This window comes from Poecilia latipinna, unplaced genomic scaffold (assembly GCF_001443285.1).
Source record: "Poecilia latipinna isolate Pla-1442-1.1 unplaced genomic scaffold, P_latipinna-1.0 Scaffold141, whole genome shotgun sequence".
NCBI classification, from domain to species: Eukaryota; Metazoa; Chordata; class Actinopteri; order Cyprinodontiformes; family Poeciliidae; genus Poecilia; species Poecilia latipinna.
This window is the reverse complement of record NW_015112757.1, coordinates 716,837-732,901: the sequence shown is the minus strand read 5'-3', so window position 1 is coordinate 732,901 and position 16,065 is coordinate 716,837. Positions and strand designations below refer to the sequence as shown.

At 41.1% G+C, this 16,065-nt stretch overlaps 1 protein-coding gene across 2 annotated transcripts in view; it reads left to right on the top strand.

The window, feature by feature from the left end:
* The window catches only part of rftn1a (raftlin, lipid raft linker 1a), a 42,444-nt gene that overhangs the window by 10,108 nt on the left and 16,271 nt on the right, over positions 1 to 16,065 (top strand). For both annotated transcript variants that reach the window (XM_015029024.1, XM_015029023.1), the window contains exon 3: positions 13,362 to 13,545. In XM_015029024.1, coding sequence (XP_014884510.1) covers positions 13,362 to 13,545 — 184 coding nt within the window. The remainder of the gene's footprint in view (positions 1 to 13,361; positions 13,546 to 16,065) is intronic.

Genomic DNA, 16,065 nt, shown 5'->3' with positions numbered 1-16,065 from the left:
CTTCATGTCGGCTATGTGTGTGCTTGATAATAAATAGATTTTAAAGTAGATGACAGGCAAATATTGGGCCATTTCCAATCTTCACTTTGCACTTTCCATTGCAACCAACTTCTTTCAAAAGTCTCCTCATCAGTAGCTATAGTGCAACTGAGAGTAATTTATAAAGTTTACTTTTCTACGAAGGCATCAAATGTTTGTTGAGTAAACATCAAATCATGTGCTGTTTTAAACTTTTTGTCACATTTGACTGAAAGTACTTGCAGGCCCAAAAAATTACATTCTTCCCCCAAATAAAACAATTTAAATATGCTTAAGGTCAAAATTTGAAGACCAAGAAATAGAAGCTTGCTTCAAGCAAGTTTCCAAAGTTAAGGAAAAAACAAGAAGGGTGAAGCAGGGTTAGGTTGTGAAACAATATCCCAAAGTTTTAAGAGATTGAGATGCCAGCATGTAAATTTTTTCTTAAGCAGTCACAGGAAATTGGCCAGAGTTGATTCAGCTTGTCGACAAGTGGATCTTTTTTAGTAGCAGCAAAATAAACTGAATACAAACGCATGCCATATTTTCCAGACTTGAAAAAACAAACAAAAAAACGAAAGTCGTGTTTTATTATTCATTCTCATCAGAATTATGCATGGGCTTCTATCAAATGCAATCGCAATAAATTACACTGAAGTTTATGGCTGTACTGTGAGAGAAAATCAAGTTCAAAGCGCATGAATACTTCTGTGGAACACGGTTTCTTTGCCAGTTTTAAATCATTAAAGTTATCTGGCCTTTTTGTTTATTTCCAAGCTTCTCTGTTCTTACTGTTCCACATCCATGTTCTCCCTTTCCTTTTGAAATAAAGTTAATTAATGAACAGTGGAGGAATATCAGACACAGCTCCAACGAAAAGGACAGATCTTTGGCTCTGACATATTCTGGGAAAGCTTCATTCAGATCTGTTTCATATTTGTCCCAGTTCCAGTCTGGAGAAGAAGGCTTCACATTTCCTTCGTACCGACTAATTCACACACCTTGTTCAGTTTCTTTTGCGCGTTTCGGTGGGTAAACAGGAATATATAGCTTGATTTGTTTTGGTCTACTATGTGGTGCCTTCTTATAACCAGAGCTGCTGCTATTCTGCTTTACACCCCTGAAAAAGGTTTGGGTCAGCAGCTTTACAAAGCTTATTTTTGGAGCGTTGTGCTGCAAGAGTCTTTAGGGCAAAAGAGTGGCTTTTAAAGCTGAAGTTGTGTCTCTGTGCAGCTGGAGTTGCAGAGAGTTCAAAGACTTCTTTAATTCTCAGACTCAGCTACACTGTTCGTGCGATAGCAATGCCCTCCAACTCCCTCCCACAACGGCAAGGCGCCAAAGCTAAGGTGCATTTCGAAGGTGCCGTCTTTGGGATTCCTTTGTATTTGCTCACGAATATGGAAAACAACCAAGTTAACGGGGGTGAATACATTTTTAAGCACATTGCATCTTGAATATATTTGATGAGAATCCTCCTGAGGCTGCTATTCTAAAAATACCAATTCTCCCATTGTGTGTCGGTGTGGTCTGTGAAGAAACAGATGGGATGGACGGAGTAAGGCGAGGTAAAAAAAAAAAAAGGATTGAAGGAAACAATGCATTGAAGGATTATTTTAGGGGAAAAAAATGTTCTCATGGCTGGCTGTTCCCATAATCCCACGCAGCGCACTCAATCACCTCACAAGCTGCAGGTGCGAGGAGCTCATTCAGATCCCATTTACATGTGTCCTCAAATGCAACAGTGTAACAGACGGCAGACGCGACGCCACAGCTTAGTGGCAACAGTCCGGTTGCCAGTCGGCTTCGCTGTTGTGTTTGGCGAACGGGTTCGGGCTGCTGGGTTGGCAGAGGGATTCCTGGCAGCCCGGAATGACGATGCTGATCAAGAAACAAATCAAAGACATGACAGCCACTTGTCTTTTCTTGTAACAGATACAGCAGCTCTGGAAAAAAAAATGGTCATACCACTTGAATTTTTCCAGTTTTTTCACTCTGCAAATTCATTGCAACAAATTATCTTCAGAAATAACATCATTATTAAACAATATCCACCTAATAATTGTGGATTTCACCAAGGTAGCATTGATACGAAGAGAAAATGTAAAGCAATGACATGTTTTGCTTGTGATTTGCCTAAAGTTTTTTATGGAGCATATTGAAAATGTGGAGGAAGGTGCTCTGCTCAGGTGTGACCAAATATGAACCTTTTGGTTAGCATTCAAAACTAGCAGTGCGTGTCCATAGTGCAACATGGTGTTGGCAATACAAAACCGGAGCGACAGTGGAATTATTTAAATCAAAGCTTATTAATGTTTTAGAATGGCCCAGTTAAAGTCCAGACATGAATCTTACTGAAAATCTGTGAGAAGACTTGAAAATTAATGTTCACAGACTCTCTCCGTTAAATCTGTTTGAAGCTGGATATATTTTTAGACGTGCGAAGCTGCTAGAGAAATCCCGAAAGATTTGCAGCTGTAAGTACAGCAAAAGATTGTATTGACTCAGGAAGACCAAATACAAATGCACCACACTCCTCATAGTTTTATTAGTGGAAAAAAAAACACTTCTATCTCACGACTATGCCCTAGTTTGTCGGTCTTTCATGTATATCACCAAAAGAACATGTTAAACTTTAAAAAGAAAAGGGGCAGAAGGAAAAAAAAATTCTAGGGGTGTGAATTCTTCTTCAAGGCGCTGTTGAATAAGAAGTACAGCAACGAACACACACAGAGAGAGTGAGACCACACACAGGCTCAACACTGTGTTCCTACCAGCAACCAGGTTGGCTCGTTCGCTCTCGCACAAAATGCTTTATGGCACTCAGTCAACGGAGTAAGTTTTATCTACCGGCAGGCAGGCAGGTCATTTATATGGTAAACTCCCTGATGCCACCTGAGCTGCTTAAGATGGGCAGACTATATTTTAGGATAAAGGCAGCTGCTATGAATCGAACGCGTCTGTGTGTGATTGTGAATGGATATGTGTCCGCCTCCCTCCCCTCCCTTTTTATCTGTGATATAGAGACCACGAGAAGTAAAGGATTCCTGGAGGATTATCTGATTGTTTGTGGAGATTGAGAGACCTCATTCCCAGCAAAGGGATTATTTGTGTATATATATATATATATATATATATGACTGTGTGTGTGTGTATGTAAGAGGCAGATAGAGGAATCTCTGTGTCAGCCCATGACATTGAGGAAACCCACGGTCAAATCCATGCTTTAATTCAATTTGGCTTTCATTAATGGCATTATTTTTTTTCCCTGCCAGTGTGACTTGATGACACTTAGGCTGCAAGAGAAAACAAATATCTCCTCACAGGCGCCCCTGTGAAATATGTGAGAGACGACTGTTTATGAAGCTACATTGTGTCCTCAGAATGAGCCACTTTGTGCTCTGGATGAGGAGGGAAACAGTGAGCTTTCCCAACCCGACCTTTGACACGTGAGTGATGAAACAATGCGGCCGATGAGTCTGGAGTCTGTCTTCGTTTTTATTAGACTTGATTCCAAGCAATGCTTGAGCTGAGAAATATGTCTGTGTGACTAAGCCTCATCCTCTCACGCCGGGTCACGGCGACCCTGTGGTGCACCAGGGGAGGATGAGGAGAAATTTGTTGAATGGTTCAGGCATTTACCCCGTGGGTCACACACGGACGGTTTTCTTTATTTGTCGGGGGGGCCGTCGCATCATATGACCTGAAACCAGCAGGCTAGTTCTCCTCAATAGCCTTATCGCTCTGTGATCGCCAATCTGCTCGGCCATCACTGCGGGAGCCCTGAGGCTCAGGTCACAATAGCTCCACACAGAGCCAGGCCAAGAATGTGTACAATTTAAAGAAACGGGGAAATATGTTTAAAGAGAGAAAACGTATAATTTTACAAGCCTTAATAAAACTCGAGACAAAAATGTTGTCCCTCCCTACTTTCCTTTTCACTTTACTATACAGTTTCTTAGCTATTAGTTATTTTTGAAGAGTTATTATGGAAGTAAATGATGATAAAAATCCTAAAATATAATACAAAATTTAAATCAGTGGCACACAATTTTAAACTTATTCATTTGATGCAAATCAGCAGGATCAAGGTGTGCAGAAGACGACTTGCTGAATATTAAAGGGAGGATCAGAATTGGGGAGAAATGAGATTTGAGTGAATTTGAATGTGAATTTGGCATGATGGTTGAAGCCAGATGTGTTGGACTGAAACAGCTCATCTCCTGGGATTTTCACACACAATCATCTCTCAGGTTTACAGAAAATGGGCCAAATAAAGTATCAACATCCAGTGTGCAGCATTTGTCTGCAGAAAAATGCTTTGTTGGCATCAGAGCAGCAGGAGCAGTCTGGTTTGAGATGATACCAAGGTAGCTAAAATCAGTAAGTCAGAAACCTCGATGCAGATGGGCCACAGCAGCAGAAGACCACATTGGCTGCCACTCTTGTGAGCTAGGAAGAGCAAACTTGAGCTTTTTGATGAGGAAAAGTTGCATTTTAGCCTCATCTGACAAGAAGATAATTCATAGTAAGTTTGTTTAGAATAATCCAAATATTTATGTTTGTAACAGTAGGGCAAAAAAAACAACAAGCATTTCCTTGGAATGCCTCTCAAACAACCAGGAGACATCTCAATGGAACCTAGTGGTTGTTATGGAAACCTGGTTACCAGTTTTCTTTATAGTTGAGTTATTTTCCCTTACCAACCTTTCCATCCTGCTCACTGTGAGTTGTCAAGATAAACTCGAAGCCTTTCTAATCTTGTTTGCCACAGTTCCAGATGCTAACATTTGAATTACTGCTTCAAGACTGACGAAGATAAGGGGATATTTGTCTCACTTTAATATCCGATCTTTTCTTTTACCCTGAAAAAGTGAGACGTGGACTTCAGTGTTGTTGGAGGAGCTACACTAAGTTTTGTTTACCTCGGAAGTCGGAATGCTGAGCTGGAAAAAGACGTCATTCCAGAGTCAACGGCATTCCAACATTAGTCTCAGAACTCTGGATTCCAATATGGCGACACCCTGATCGTTATTCTGTAGCGCCACCTCTTGGCTTAGTTTTCTCAGTTTACATGGATCTTTGCTTTTAGACGCACTCCTACAAGTATGACTTGTAAAATAAACATGTTTTCACCACAACTTACTATTATTGATGCAAAGGAGATGCCATATTGGATTGCAAAGTTGGCATCAGGGGGTGTTCCACTGAATTTTCTCCTACTTGAAAGTCGGATTTTTCGAATGCCAACAACAAATGGAAAGCATCATTAACAATTGGACCAAATGTAACCTTCTTAAAGCAATTCTCTGAACATGCCCCACCCACCTGTGATAAACATATACTCAGTAAATTCTATAAATTAAGGACATTGCATGAGTAAATAATTGAATAAATCAGTTATTTAATTCTTAAACATCTGCGAAATGTGGACTGTATCTGGAATGGCATCGTAAAAGTTTAAGCAATGGCAATACTTAAGAAGGAAAAAAAAGCACAATATATATATATATATATATATATATATATATATATATATATATATATATATGTATGTATATATATATATATATATATGTATGCACGTATGCATGCATGCATGCGCGCGCGCGCACACACACACACCATATTTTCCGCACTATAAGGCACACCTAAAAACCTTCAATTTCCTCAAAAGCCGACAGTGCGCCTTATAATCCGGTGCGCCTTATATATGGACCAATATTGAGCCACAACAGGTCTAGCAACTATGGTAAGCAGCCGCCGACTTCATTTTCGCCCGTAGAAGAAGAAGCCCGCGGTGCATGCTGGGATAGTTGTCAGAACGCTGGTTTGTTAATAAAGTTTGACTGACCTATCTACCCATAGACATAATATAAGAATAGACGCCTCAAGGACCGCTCTCCACTCAGCGTTATGTGTTTAGCAGGCACAATGACGTATCAGCGCATTTAATCGATCATAACACACTTTTTTGTTACTGGAAACCATATTCAAACATCTATCAAAGCTACATTTATAAACAATTGTATTTTTTAAGTATGTTTTTAATACATAGTTCATCATATTTAAATATGCTTAGTGGCTATAACAATAGAATAGGAATGGAATATTATGATATTGATATGATGAGCATATTACAAAGCACACAGCCGTTCATAATTTATTTAATGAATTATTTAGTAATATCAATACATATTTATATAACTATACAAACACAAATAATGATTAATAATGACACAAATAAATAATGATTAATTACTTATTTGTGTCCCTATACATTTAAAGCCGGGGTGGGGGAAGAGAGACAGAGACTGCTGCGGCAGCGTGTCGGCTGGTCTGTGTTACCCAGAAAGCAGTTGGGCACGATATTGCAACACCAACACCGTGAGTGAAACAATGACTGGGGCAGCCTACTATATAAAGTACTCGGGGACCATTTCTTTATTATTACACATCCACATTTGTAGAGTACGGCACTAATCACGTCTTTAATTGTAGTGTCTGTTCTATGCACCTTATAATGCGGTGCGCCTAAAACATATAAACATTTTTAAAATAGGCCATTCATTGAAGGTGTGCTTTATAGTGCGAATAATAAGGTATATTAAAGTCTGCTTAAGGAAAAGAAAACAAACATTTAATTAAGAAATATGATGCTGAAAAGTTTTTGTCATATATTTTTCCTCGCCAACTTTTTCACCAATTTAAAAATGAAAAAATTATTTTAAAAAATCCTTGCACGTTTTAGTGCGTCTCTTTGAGGCCACCATACTCTACGTACTACGATCGTCATTAGCTCAGTGGCTGCACCAGTTGGTTACTCTGACATGTCAGCAGGAATGCTCAGTATTAACTCTAACAGCCAGGTGTGACTTTTTTATCCAAGACTCCTGCGCTTCCGGGCTGCGCTCAGATAATGAGCAGCAGGAACAAAGAGACAAGAAAACTTGAATAGGAAAGGAGGACGCGGAAAAGAGTGACGGAGGAAATGAAAGAGCGGTGGGAAAACATCAAGGAGGTGTATCAGAAGAACAGCTCATGAAAAACCAAAGCAGCAGCAAGCCAGAGTTTGGAATCGGGGAGGAAGGGGAAGAGAGAGGGGGCGAGGAGAAGTCGATCGAGAGAGAGAGACAGAGAGAGAGAGAGAGAGGTGTGAGGATGAGCGAGTGGGAGTCAGGACTCGGTGTATGTGTGAGGAAGGAAGTTAAGTGTGATGCAGTGTGACTGACGCCTGTGTCTGGAAGCAACGAGGAGCTGAACTCTGCTGATGACTTTCTTCTGTCCTGCAGAGACAGAGACCCACTCAGCTCATTAAAACCTATAACAAGTATCAAATGTTCAGTCCCGTGTGTGTGTGTGTGTGTGTGTGTGTTGGTGTGTCTGGTTGCAGGGCTTTTGTGTGCCACAGGGAGACTTTATTTAGAACAGATGTATGCGTGTGTGTGAGGTTTAATGCTCCGATTCTAAGAGTATTTGTCTGCGTACGTGATCCCCATAAAAAAAAAATCATATGATCGATGTCTCCTCCGTCCACAAACAGTGATGTATTCCTTCCACCTTTTTATGATATATATCCATGCTGCTGGGATATGTGTGATGAATTTGGCACTGCACAGATCCATCAGTCTTAGACAGCTGCATTGCCTGACACACTTTTCGAGGCGAGCGCTTGCACGTCAACGTTTTCTTTTTTTCCCTGAAAGGCTGTCAATCTGGCATAGTTCAAGTCATATTTGTGCAGGATTTTTCACAGGGCGTCAATCTTATTGGCACCAAGCCTTGAGATAATGCCATCAAGGACAGCGGAGTGTTGCTGTGTGTCAAAAGCGAGCCAGGTTGGATTTTCGCAGCCTCACAAGTACATCGCCGCTGCGTGCGCTTTAAGCTTCACGCCATGTTTTCTCACCTTGCCTCCTGCTTCTACTTGCCAGTCACTTTTTGTGAACCTGGTGCTGGTCTCTGGGAAAATTCTCAGACCTCTTTTCCAGAAGAATCGGTAAATCAGTGATAAAATTTTAGAGATGCGCTGATAATGCTTTTCCTGGCTCACACCATTTCTTTTTTTGGTTTTCTTAGATGTCTGACCTCACAATTCCAATTAACTGGTTCAAGACAAAAACACATAAAAGTAAAAATGCAACATTTTGTTGGTATTCTCCAGTCAGCAGGTTTTTGTACAGTTTTGAGCTGCTGAAACTGATTGTGCCAAGTTCTATTTCCCGTTTATGGACTGTGACATAAGGCAGCTGCCCCTTTAGGGTATTCAGAGAAGGTTGTAAAAAGTCTAATAAATAGAAAAAGTTAAGTAATTCTATGTACATTAAAAAAACATTAAAGAAAGTGAGCCATGACTATTATGTGGTGTAAACTGAACCTGAGTCTGAATTCTATTGTAGCATAGCACATTACTATGACTGTTAAAATGATTTTTACTGTTCTTTATCTAATAAATTGTTCCCTACTGGGACTAACCAGTTTTGGTTTAGTTGGAAAATATTCAGTCTCTTAAAAAAATAAAAGAGAGAGAGAGAAATTGATTATGGAGTTAACGTTTAAAATTTTCTCCAGTATCATGCATGTTAGCAGCATTAGGCTAATGCTAGAAGGTTTGCTAGAGGGTTAGCATTAGCTTTCTGAAAGTGTAGTCTCTGTTAACATAAGTATGTAAACTCATATTTTCAAAAGGATGCCAACATTTCCCAAATCCTGCATTTTCCCTTATGACTGGGGATGGAAGCTTAAAAGCAAAAAAAGAACAACTTTGCTGAACCCTAACTTTCTCTCACTCTCACAGCCCGATCTGACTGCAAACCTGTCTCGACATGTCATAGAAGCTGGCTTTCTTTTGTATTTCTTGGTAAATCTCTCTGCTTTTCCACACTTGATTTTGTGTTAAACACCTCACTGTTATTGAAAATACCTACGTTTAAGTCTGCTCCTCTCGGTAACCACGCCCCCGTACCCAACGAGTGTCAATGACGGCCTGACCTGATGGCGATAACGTGCATTGCGTTTTCTGATGGAAAAAGATTGGATATTTGAGTTTCCAACCAGCTGGTCACCAGTCGAGGCAGATAAAGCTGGAATAACCACTGTTTCTCTGCATAAAAGCACAAACATGCCTCAGGTTCTTTGATATATGTCAAAATGAACAAATTACAAGATTATCATCTATGCATGAAGGCAAACATTCCAGGTCTATATCAGATTTTTCTTAAATAAAAAATCGGAGTGCATCAAAGTACAGATTGTTGGTCAGTGCATTTATAGACTGAAAGCAGTGGGAGTTCTTAGTGCTTTTACTAAAGAAAAAAAAAAAATCCCATTTGTCAGCATTTGGTTTGCCAACTCTGGCATCAATATAAACCAGTAGCTTTTGTCCGCATTCCCAAACCAGCATGGAAGCTCCTGGCTGCTGGGAAGTTGATTATTTTATAGATACTGTTTTGGCCCACTCCCTTTCGTAAAACCTCTGCAAGTCATTAGAAGGCTATTTGAATAAACGTGAACCTCCAGCAAGCACAGGGATAAGCCTTGAGGGGTGCTGTAAGTAGTAAATCTGCCTGCATCACCTAGCGGGCTTAGTGGAAACTCTGCTTCCTCATGCGTACGAACGGACAAAAAAAAAAATGGTTCATACACACACAGCAAAGATAATGTCCTCCACTTGCATTAGGAAAGCTCAACGTTTGTACGGCTGAAGGGGAATTAATAATTTTCTTTGAAGTCGCCTCCTGAAACACCTCGTAAAAAAGTCTGGTTCAAAAAGCGAGGCGTGTGACTGATGTGGTCAGAGCGGTTGCTGGGGGACCGAAATAGAAGATCAGGGATCAACAGCTGAACAGCCGCTCAGATTCTCTCTGGGTCCGTCTGACAATGCCGCCTCGGATATGTTCTCACTCTCATAAAACCCCCACGGCCTCCCCTGACGTTTTAAAGCCTCAAAACCACATCGCCACCTCCAGCGTTGGTTAAACGCACACAGAGTTTGTACAGTGTGCTAATACCGTCTTCCCCTGGCCTCCACAGCTGGCTCTATAAAACCAGCTTTCCTGCCCTGAGCCATTCTCATGCTCCTATTGTGGAGCAGGGATTGCAGCCTTCCATTTTTTTTTTTTTAAATCCCACAGTGTCAGACAGTATAAATGAAGTGGCTTCCAAGCCTTAAGCGCAGCGCATAACACCCTAATAACTTTCTGGATGTCTCGGCTGAATTAGCTCGGGCTGCGTCTCGTCGGTGGGTGAGTGCCAGCCGAGCAGAGCTAATGACAGCTAATGACTGTTTACAGTGACAGGATCGTTGTTATCCCCCCTCGCCCTCCACCACCACCTTCCATATCCCACCCCCAGCTCTACAACTCCACAACTCCACCCTCGTCCCCAGCTGTTATTATTATTATTATTACCACTCCACTGCTTTTGATAAGTCTCCACAGACACCCGTTTAAGTGCTGGCTTGATGAAAAGCTCTCTCAGTTCCAAGCGTTTATGCCAAAATGATGTTTTTCTTCTTCTTCTCACTTTGTTTAAGTGAAATGGGAGTCAGGAAAGTGTGTATCCTAACGCTCCTGCCAGCTTCTCGTGTGCGTGTGTGTCTGAGTGAACACGCCAGATGATGGAGAACAAATTGAAAATAAGATGCCTTGCAGAACCTGCCGCCCAGCTGCCCACCGCCCCCTCCGCTCAATCTATGCGTGGATGTGTGTCCATGCGGTTGGTGTGTGTCTGGTTAATTTATTCAGGTTATTTTCTCATCTCCAGACCCATGCAAATGAGACTGAGTAGAGGAGGATGACAAATGTCGAGATGGAAACAGACAGCCCCATTTCTGCCTTTTCCCCGCGACACCTTCTTCCCATTTTTTGTTGCTGGCTTGTTTTTCCACTTGGTTTCTGTTGTTTACGTCCTCGCAAACACCTGGCACCCCATTTATTGAAAAATCCCACTTTTGATTTGAGAACATTGATTCGGATCCATCTCAGGAGGTAATTAAAAACCAAAAAATAATAATTCCTAATTTGTACTTTTACTTTTTGAGATGATCGGACTGTCTAGGAACTTTTCATTGGTAATCCATGACTTCATGTTTGTCTAGGATCTAAATATTACGTGTTATCCGTGACTCTTCAAAATTGAAGATGCAAAAGGACGTGCCATTCAAGTTAAGCAGACATCCACTTGTTTGAAATAACTTATTGCATTAACCATTAACCATACCAGCAAATGAAATCATCTTCAATTGAATCACTTCTGACCAGATGTAAGCAGATTATTCCAATCTTTTTTTCATATATATATATTAGCCACCCTGCATGGCAGAGCAGAATGGTGGCGTTTGTTTTCCTCTTCCCATCTATCATGTGCTTCCATTCTACTCTTTCAAAGCACAGAAGGAGATTTTATAATTCCACCTTGTATCCAAGGGTTAACTGAGGAAAATGTGAGCCCATCTCTTAAAAATATTAAAGCTGAAGCAGAACTGGACTCTGCAACAAAATGGCCCCAAACCTGCCAGAGAATCCACTAATAACTAAAAAGCTATAAAATGGTATCTCCTAGCTTAGTTAAAGTCTAGCTCTTGTATCAAGATGCTGATGGATCATGGCTGAAAATATGGAAAGGGGACAAGCCTTCCTCATAAAAGCTACAAGAAATCTAACTTAATTTGTCTAGGCTAGCTAGTGGTTAGCAGGATTTCCTGACTTCCTTAATTTGAAAACACAAATTTGCTAAAGTCTTATTTTTAATGAGTACAGTAAGGTACTTTATTGTGTCCAGAGCTAAAAAAAAAAAAAATACTGCACATAAATATGTGAACATGTCTTTAGTTTTACTAATAGTCTCGTGTTTACAACTGGTTTGGCTAATTGTTAACTTTGCTGCTGAGTTTTAATGCTCATCAGTGTTGGATTGTGTTGTTGGAAGAACTTCCAGTATGAGGACTGAAGTAAAAGCTCTGCATGTGTGCAGTTTAAGTCTTTACAAGCGGAGAATGCTGGAGCGCCACAGTCAGGAGCCTGGTGTAGATTCATTATTTTAAATAAATTTGGTAAATTTGAAGACTTTTGGGATTATTTTTTTCCCCCTTTACTTAAATGTCAACTGGTTGTCAAAAAAGCCGTCCTACCATCGCAGAAGTCAACATGTTGCATTTACTGCACATTAGGGGGACTTTAACTGAGGTTTTTGCCAGCAAGCCACCCCAGTTGCATTTGGAATAAAACAAATCAAGAATTAGTGGAAAAGCTGTTAATGGCCACTGCTGTGTACAGTGGAGGATTTGTGAGGCTGTGCGCCTGCATGGCATCGTAAACCTTTTTGAAACACTAGCTTTCAGGCAGAAATGAACACAGAAATTATTCATTACAAGCCAAACCAACACGTGGAATCCAATAGAAAGTCTGTGCGGCAATGTGCCAGTGCAGATTTTAGTAAAAGTAAACATTTCTAAAAATTAGCACTCTTCCTCACTGAATAAAATGTAAAATAATGGGCTAATTTTAATGTTAACCTTAATGCCTATATGAGATTACGCTTCTGCGACAAAAGAGGAATTTATTTGAAGGCTTTCAACATGTCTTTAGAAGAGATGCCAACAAATTTCCGAGCGTCTGACGTGCTCCGTTTCAAGCTCGCTGCTGTAGAAAAAGCCTTAATCATCGCAATGCTCTGACCTCAGGAGGGACCCTCTCACCGACGTCGGCGAATTCGCTGCGACGGTGTGTTTCCATACGATAAGCTTCCCCCTAACCACTTCCACTAAGCTGAACAGGTTTTCCCTCCATTATGTCTGGTAATAAGGGACCAGGTCTGCACTCACAATTGCTTGCTGATACCACACACGTAAACAAACAAGCAGGGTGATAGCATTGTCTCCCGGCCTTTCTGTAGGATGGTGTCTGTTCGTGTCGGCGTGAACGTATTAAACCCGGCTCTGCATTAATATGGATGGGAGAATGTTCAGATGAATCTCTGCAAGCCGCTGTGTTTTCCAAAAGCCAGACTGCCGGTGACGGTGAGGACACAGGCTCATAGCTCTGGTGTAATTGGTTTCAGATTTAGCGTGAAGATGCCATGTGTTGTTGTTCAGTGGGAATTATCATAATGAAACGTGCTCTCTCTTTGTTCCTTTATGCCTTTTGGCCCTTTTTTTTTCTTCTTCTTCTTCCCTCCTCCTACTCTCTGTTCCAGCTTTTTTTTTTTTTTTGCCTCATCTTTTGTAAGTGTCCCCATAATTGTTTTGACCATGCATACTTCCCATTAACCCTACTTGTCTAACCCTGTTGTTCCCCACCACCCACCCCACCCCCAAACTCTCCTCCCTCGACCCGTTCTCCCTGCAGAGGTGTCAGTGTCGTCTGTGCTCTGCCTGTCGTCGGTCAGAGAGCTGCCGGTTCAGGTCAGGGAACTGTACGCTCAGGGCTTTGTCCTGGTGGCGGTCCACCCCTTCGTCCATCCCTGCGGCCCTCGCCACGCTCACATTCAGCGCCAGCTCCACCGGGCCGTGTTGGTCCGCGAGACACAAAGGTGAGAAGATCAAACGCACCCCCGTTTTGTTTGAGGTTCTTTTTTTTTTTCCCCTCCCAGCATCATTACCACCTCTGCTTAAGAAAGTGGTTTGAACTGTAAATATCACCACTGTGGGCTGATTAAGATAAATGAGATGATTAGCTTGCAGCCAGATTTAGCTAACAATTAGAGGGTGCCTGCTGGTGCGACTTCATTGTTTTGACACAAGAGCCAACAGAGACTCATTATCACAAGCCTCCTCACCTTCTTTTGTTAATGTAAAATTAATCGTGGGCGATTCAGCCTCTTAAAGCGGCTGGGTTTAGTCCCCTATCCCAATTCTTTCACTTTCTTTTTGTGTCGTACACAACTGATAGCTACACTATATAGCACAGGTGTCAAACAAAAGGCCCGCCGTAACTTTTAGTGTGGTCCTGTAGAACCTAGAATACAACCTTTAAGATAGCAGTTGTGTGCGTAAGTATTATATCAATAAAATTGAAGCAGTTTTCATTTGCATACTACCAAATTACCTCAGTGTGAAAGGATGTTTAATATTATTTATTATTTGCCTTTAAGAAGCAATGGTGTGCAGAAAAAAATGCACAAGCATTAAAAAAGGGGCAGCTTGTGTGGATGTATTCAGTTTAAGTTTTTTTTTTTTTCTCTAAAAATTAATCTAGCCTAGATTAAAAATAAAAGTGCACAGAGGCAGAAAGATCTCCACAGGAATTTGGGGTCTGCAGGTGTCAGGAACGGCTCTCGTGGCGGCGAGATGGAGGCAGGGTTCTGATAATAGTGAATTCAATAATGAAAAGACTGAGAAAAATAGACGAGGAATCGCAGGTGGAACACAAACGCACTTGGAATTTTATAGGGAAACTCGAGGGCACGAGGTTGATTGCTTGCTGCAAAACAGGTGAGTCTGTTTAACTGACTGCAGCTGCGGGGGGAAAGGAAGGAGCTAGAGATAACAGAAGGGACTGGCTGGGAAATGATACTGTTTGAATATAGAAGGAAACCCAATTGATTCTAACGAAAACGAAAAAATGTCTACAGCTAAAATGTTCAAACGAGGAAAAATGTGACCAATTCATAAATTGTCCAGGGAGGTTTCTAATGATGAAGGAGCTGAGGGAATTTCTCAATGGTATTGGTTGTATTGTACATGTGACAATACACTCCTTTATTTTCCATAGGTCTGGACTGATTAATAGAAGCTTTTTCTTCCAAAGAAAAAAAAATAATATCTTGGCTAAAATCCCTCAAAACCTTATGGAAGGATGCTACAATCTGTTGAAACTAAACTTGAAATTTTAGACCGCAATTCTGAAAGTTGCAAAACTAGCACTGCACAGTACCTGAAAGAACATCATAACCAGAGTAAAAGCATGGTGGTGGTAGTATGATGTTCTGGGAAAATAACCCCAGAACATGATGGGAGGCGCTGAAGTAAAGACTGAATGTTAAGCCTGAATCTAAAGCTGCTTCAGCAAATCACAGGTTTGTTGAAGCAGCTTTAGAGTTGATGGGATCACAATAGCGAGGCTGCATAAATGGATAAATGCTGACTCAGATTTCTTGTAAAATGTGAAGAAAGTAGGAGAAGAAGTCTGGATTATTGTAATGCATCAATGCAAGTCTTGCTGGGAATCAGCCAGTTTGTATTGGCAGATTCAGTACAAACCTGGTTGTACTGAATCAACCAATAGGAGCACTTCAGCATTCGCAGCAATTCAGCCTGCTACAAACAGATGAGAACACACAACCCAAGATTGTGTGTTCCCTAGTTGGCATGCTAGCCTTTCTGAGATTTCATTTAAAAATTCATATTGAAGTCCTTTTTACATGTTTTTTATGTCTCTTAAAGGAAATTTAGCATGTATGCACCTCTTCTTGTTCTTCCTAAAACACAATTCAAGTCAGGGTGACAGAGTTGTTGCTGCTACAGGTACAAAACTTTGGAACACCTGGTGTTTTCAAAACTTAAAGAACTTATGAACACCATTCCAAGCATGACAGATGCTGTAATAAAATCTTAAAAAAAAAAAAAAAAAAAAAAAAAAAGGCACCCCTGGGGATAAAAATGGGGTTTTATACTTCAATTTTATGTTGTTTGTGCAATTTTTCCTTTTTCAATCAAAGGATTTAATGTGCTTGGTTAACAGCTTTGGACATTACTGTAAATTATGTTAATTTAAGTTGTATGCACACTCAAACACTCAGCACACAGATAGGTGCCAGGCTGCTCCTCTGATGCCCCTCCTGCCAAGCTGTCCTGCTGCTTCCTGGCACCTGTCACCGTGGAGACGGCTGATTGCATCACCAGAGCTCGCCAAAGGGGAACGGCACACTGAAAGAGAGTCCATCTCTCCATCCTTTCATCTGTTTCCTTTTAGCGACCATCCCATACACACACCCACACACACATACACACACACACACACCCACACACACACACACACACACACACACACACACACACCCTCCCCCCCCCCCTCTTTTTACCTCCTCCCTTCCTTTTATCCCCTTTCGCGT